General features: G+C 37.3%; 1 protein-coding gene across 1 annotated transcript; it reads left to right on the plus strand.

Annotated features, from left to right (window-relative positions):
* Nucleotides 1–4026: 4026 nt before the first annotated feature.
* LOC110106367 (stress-response A/B barrel domain-containing protein UP3-like) lies at nucleotides 4027–4905 on the plus strand. Its single transcript, XM_020836248.2, has one exon. It carries the CDS (start codon nucleotides 4225–4227, stop codon nucleotides 4846–4848), a length of 624 nt encoding a protein of 207 aa, XP_020691907.1. The 5' UTR covers nucleotides 4027–4224; the 3' UTR covers nucleotides 4849–4905.
* The last annotated feature ends 619 nt before the right edge of the window (nucleotides 4906–5524 follow it).

A 5524-nucleotide genomic window follows, 5' to 3' on the forward strand; every position in this document is an offset into this window, starting at 1 on the left:
TTGTTATAGACATGATTTTCGCGTCGAATCGCATCGGGTTGAGGGTCGAGTCTAGCGTCCGCGCTTGACGCGCGTCTCCTGCTCGTGTCACGTCGTAGCCGGCCCCCGCGTTGCCTGCATCGCTGTCGATGCCCCGCCGGCGCGGTTGCTGTCGTGTCCTGCTGCCGGACACTCGGAGGACCGAATCGCGTGCAGCCGTGTGGAAAATGCCGGACCAGAAGCGGGTCGGGTTCGGGTCCGGAAAATTGACCCGTTTGCAAAAACGGGTCGGGTTGACCTGAACCCGAATAGAGCCGAGTCAGTTCCTAATTCGACCAGAACCCGACCCGTGATCCAAAATTGACACCCCTACCTTTTATCTATTACATATGAAAAATTGCCTTCCAAGTGGTTGATGACGTTTCATATCTAGCTTGCACGCTATTTTGATAAATATTTTTCAACTTTGAAGTTATATGAGAACAAAACATCAGAAACAATGGGCTACCGTTAAAGCTAACAGCTTTGGTTTGGTTATAACTCACCTATAATCCATCATTATAAATCGCACTTGTAACCTTTTTTTTTTCCAGCATAGTCGTAAGTTCAGTCTTTACTGATCAATACCAAAGGCTAGAGAGCTGAATGGATCAAAATGAGCTGGACAAAGTAACCGTTATCTTATATTGGCTTTATGCAGACTTAAATTTTTTTTTCCCCGTTAAGCTTCTCATTTAATTTTATGGGTCATTGGAGAAGTTTCAAGAAATGAGTAGATAATAACAATGAAAGATTGCGTGTGGGGAATGCAGCCAAATGGCTTTGGCTTATCTTCAAAAGTCCTAAAGTTGAGCTTTACAATGTGCAAAAAGTATATATTCCTTCTTTCAACACCCTTTTACTATAAAATTACAATCTTTTACTCTTACGAGAAGGATATATTCACATAGGTTCTTTTGCCACTTAAAAAATACTAGAAATATAACCTCATAATGCATGTCATTGATCAAATAATCATGTTGCTTGTTTTAACAAATATATGTATATATATGCTAGAAAGTTCTTTCAATACAAATTGTCCATTTTTGTATTTGTGGACTACTTTTCAATTCAAATTATCCGCGTGCTAAAGGAACAATTATTACGTCCTCTGATCGGATGTAGAGCTACGTTCGGCCGCCAATAACATGTCGCCACGTGCTCTTACTTTTTACCGCGCGGCCCGACGACTTGACCCGGAGCGGAACCCGGGAATGTTATGTTTGCGATTTTCTCAGTATTGCTCGGTATTTGTTAGGTATTGCTTTGCAAAAATGAGAAATACCACTCTGTGAAGACCAATACCATGCAAATACCGATTTGTACCGAGTTTTTTTACAACTCGGTACAACTCGGTACAACTCGGTATTTGCTCGGTATTGCTAGGTATTTGCTCGGTATTGCTCGGTATTGGTTATTGCCGAGCAAAATCGACAAATACCTAGCAATACCGAGCAATCTTGGGTCCATTCTGGGTCGGGTTGTCGGGGTGCGCAGTAAATAATGAAAACGCGTGGCGCGATTCTACTGGCGGCCGAACGTATAGTTGCGTACGTTCATCGGACCAAATAAAAGTTCGTGCTAAAGATGGTGACAAAAGGATTGAGTGCATGCAAGAACAAGATCTCGTTGGAGAATGCAATGAAAGGACCGATTGCATGTGAGGAAAACATGACCTTGATTAGCAAGGCATCGTAGGACTGGTGCCTGAGATAGAATTTGTCGAAAAAGACATTGTGGGATTATTCATTGAAATGCATGTTAATATCTCCATCTTTAAATATTTAATTATTTGTTTCTTTGTTATTAAAGGTATTAGTGCAAATAAACTGCTCTTGTTTAAATCTGTTGACAACAGATGAAGTGAAAACTTTAATATATTCAAGCATATGTGCAACTTATGGATAGTCTAATAAGATGTGCTTATTAAAAATTATAAAAATCATAATATACAAAAGCAATCAATGCATATATGAAAACATAAATCTATGATAAATTTATATCAGCATAATTTTATAAAAAATATTACTTAATTTTTAAGTGGAAATAGTAGAGAGTCATTCAAAACAATAATATCTAACACACTACAGATTATATATCACATAAAACTTAGAAAGATAAATTTCCAAAAAGGAAAGAATATTATGAAGAAGAGACATAATAAGTAGCTTAGTTTACAACGTGATTCAAGAACAAAGAAAAGTATAGTAGCTTTATTTAGATTATTGTACATGAATCTCTTCGGTGATGATAATTGCGATTTCCTAAAGTTTTATACCATCCTGAAATGTCATATAAACATAAAAAAAAAATATAAAAAATATTGCATGGTAGTCTTACTAAGACAATGGCTAGCCTAAAAATCTATTCTTTATTCATAAAAAGAACAACAATATGGAATTGTATGTTATGTTTATAATGCTAGTCTTAGTATCTACAAACTTATATAAGTGATTTAGAATAATAGTAACTCTTATCAAGAAAGACAATTTGACTATTATCCCTTTTAGATTAATTGTATCTATTATCCTCAAACAGTTTATACTAGCCATATATTTCTATATTCTAACTATTTGGAAGGACAAAAGCTACATAAATTACAAATCTTGCGCTCATTTCAATCCTTAGTTTATTTTCAATATTATTTATTTATGTGGTATTCAAATAAAGCTAGAAACTCCTTAAAAAGAATAAAGATAAAGACAAATGAAAAATTAAGTTGCATCATGAACACATATCTCACTAAAAATGAACACAAATTAACATCTCCAACTATTCAAGGCAATTGGTTACTCATCAAAGGATTTACTCAAGTATTCAAAATTCTTGAGGAAATATTTAAACATTGAAAAGTAAGCAAGAAAAAATCATTACACTTGAGAGGAAACGCTCACTAAGGAAATTAGCCTCAACATCAATAAAGCCTATAAACAAATAGAAATATCTAGCTGAAGAATCACACGAAAGGACTGAAAAGATCATTACCTTCACAACGAGCATCCAAAGCTTGTTCATGCATGGCTGAAGAAAAACGAAGGACAAAAGCTCTTTTAACGACTATTTAAAAACTTCCCTTCACGCAAAGTCGAAGAAGAACCAAAAAGTAAAGCTCGAGCTCTGCCATCGTGGCTTCCAATCGTTGAGAACTCCTTTTAGCGACTCTTTCGAAACTCCTCCTGCGAAGCTAGCTCACCTGCAGGGGCGAAACTAAACTTAATTTTCAGGGAGACAAACTTATAAGTAACTGTCGGGGGTGCAAGTGGGCAGCGCCCCCTGGCGGGATTTTACTATTTGTTGGGGGCAATTGCCTAAAGATCATAGTATTTTAAAAGTTTTAGGGGGGGGTGGGTGGCAGGAAATTGCCTAAAAAAACATGTAATAAAGATTAATATACCTAGAAACTATATAATAAAGATTTTTTTAGGGGGGGGTTGCCCCCTGACTTTAAAGGGCTTTCGCCCCTGCTCACCTGTCGTGCCTTCCGATCTGACAGTAGTGAAGAGCTTCTTCAACAACTCTTTGATATTTCCCATGTGCGCGAAGCTAAAAACATGAAATAAATGGGACGGCGGGGGAATTCAAGGAGGCGCGATTAGACGGTGAAAAATTTGTATTTATTAAAGAAAATGAACGACCATGATTCGCTAACAGTTGGTGAATTCAAAGAGGCACGATCAGACGGTGGAAATTTATATTTATTAAAAAAAAAATAAACGGCCACTATTCGCTAAGGGAGGAATCACAAGATGCTTTTTAATATTAGTATAAATTTAGGAGATACAAAGAGCCGAATACAAAGGGTATTTAAAAAAATATGTTTCAAATATATATATAATGAAGAGGCAATTTTTCAATAAATAAAATGGACGATTAATATTTGATGGGGTGAAAACTCAATTCATACTTATAATAATAGTATAAATTTAGGGTACAAATTTTTTGTATTAAAAAAGTTTTAGTACAGTTTTTTTTAACTAAAAGTTTTTTAAAAAAAAAACTGCCTAAAACAATATTTATTTAACCCAAATTAAAATACTATGAAACACAAAAACAGATTGATCACAATCAATATCTATATAAATATATTCGGATGACGCATACAATGAGCTCAAATTCTACCGATATAAAATAATAGGTTACCGCTGAATAAACTTCCCACCTCTCCAATCTTCAACGCCTCACAGTGTTCCTTCCCTGTGGCCATCCATGTCCCGAACAACCATCATCGAACACCTCGTCCTCTTCAAAGTCCGCGACTCCACCGACCCCTCGAAGATCGAGGCCATGGTCTCCTCCCATCGCTCGCTTTCCTCCCTCGACCTAGTCCTCCACCTCGCCGCCGGTCCCATCCACCGCCGCCGCTCTCCGGCCGCCGATTTCACTCACTTCCTACACAGCCGTTTCCTCTCCAAACCTGATCTCGCCGCCTACACCGTCCATCCCTACCACCTCGCCGTCGTCCACCAGAATGTCCCGATCATCGAAGACATTTTCGCTGTCGATTGGGTCGCCGATCTGGACGGCGAGATCGTTCCGTCACCGGGATCGGCGATGCGGTTTCTGATAGCGAAGCCGCGGGAGGGGACGCCAGCGGCGGAGATCTTGAAGGCTATCGACGAGGTTAGGGCGTCGAAGTTAAGCTGGGGGGTGAATTTCTCGCAGGTTAGGGCGAAGGGGTATGAGGTGGGTTTGCTATTGGGGTTTTCCGGGGTGGAGGAGATGGAGGGGATGGACGGGGAAGAGGAGTTTGTGGCGATTGAGGAGAGGATTGGGGATTTGGTTGACAGTGTTATTGTGGTCGAGGTCGTGGTCCCGTCTTCAGGTCTCTAATGGCGTTGTACTTGAGGAAAATAATAAAGGTTACATATCATTTTTTAAATGAGTTAATCCATGTTGCATTAGAAAATTAAAAAAAAAAAATCATGATTAATTTTAATAAATTTAAAGATTTAGTGTTTTATACTAATTTTAACTTAATATTTTTTTAATTTATTGTTTGAATTTATTTTTGTTCCCTATATGCCATTTTATCAAGCATCAAATGTTGGCTAAAAATTTCATGATTAATTTAGATTATCCAAATTTTATATTTAGAAATATCATAATTAAGAAAAAGTGTTTCAATGAGATAAACTTAAAGATACCACATATGCTTGAATTTGAGCTTAATTGAGATTTGATACGTCATAAAAAATCAACTTGATTGGCTTAGAATCTCGAGGCATATTCGAATTGGAAACTTTCAAAAACTAAATTTTGAATCATCCGAACTCAGATTTAAGCAAACTTATAATTGAACTAAAAATCTGAACTAGGCGAACTTAACAACACCAGAATGACCTAATCGTAGCCTAAATAAGTTCAAACTAAGGGCCTAAAACATAATTAAAACTTTATGACATTAATTGGATGACAAAATGATCTTTAAATATTGCATGCTTATAGTTGAATCAAGCGGCTCGATAAGACAAACCAAATGAGCCCAAGATTGCGTAATTCTAATATC

The sequence above is a fragment of the Dendrobium catenatum genome, unplaced genomic scaffold (genome assembly GCF_001605985.2).
Source record: "Dendrobium catenatum unplaced genomic scaffold, ASM160598v2 fragScaff_scaffold_867, whole genome shotgun sequence".
NCBI classification, from domain to species: Eukaryota; Viridiplantae; Streptophyta; class Magnoliopsida; order Asparagales; family Orchidaceae; genus Dendrobium; species Dendrobium catenatum.

Bases quoted from the DNA above. Each gene is read 5' to 3' on its own strand.
- LOC110106367 (XM_020836248.2), top strand. From the start codon at position 4,225: ATGTCCCGAACAACCATCATCGAACACCTCGTCCTCTTCAAAGTCCGC.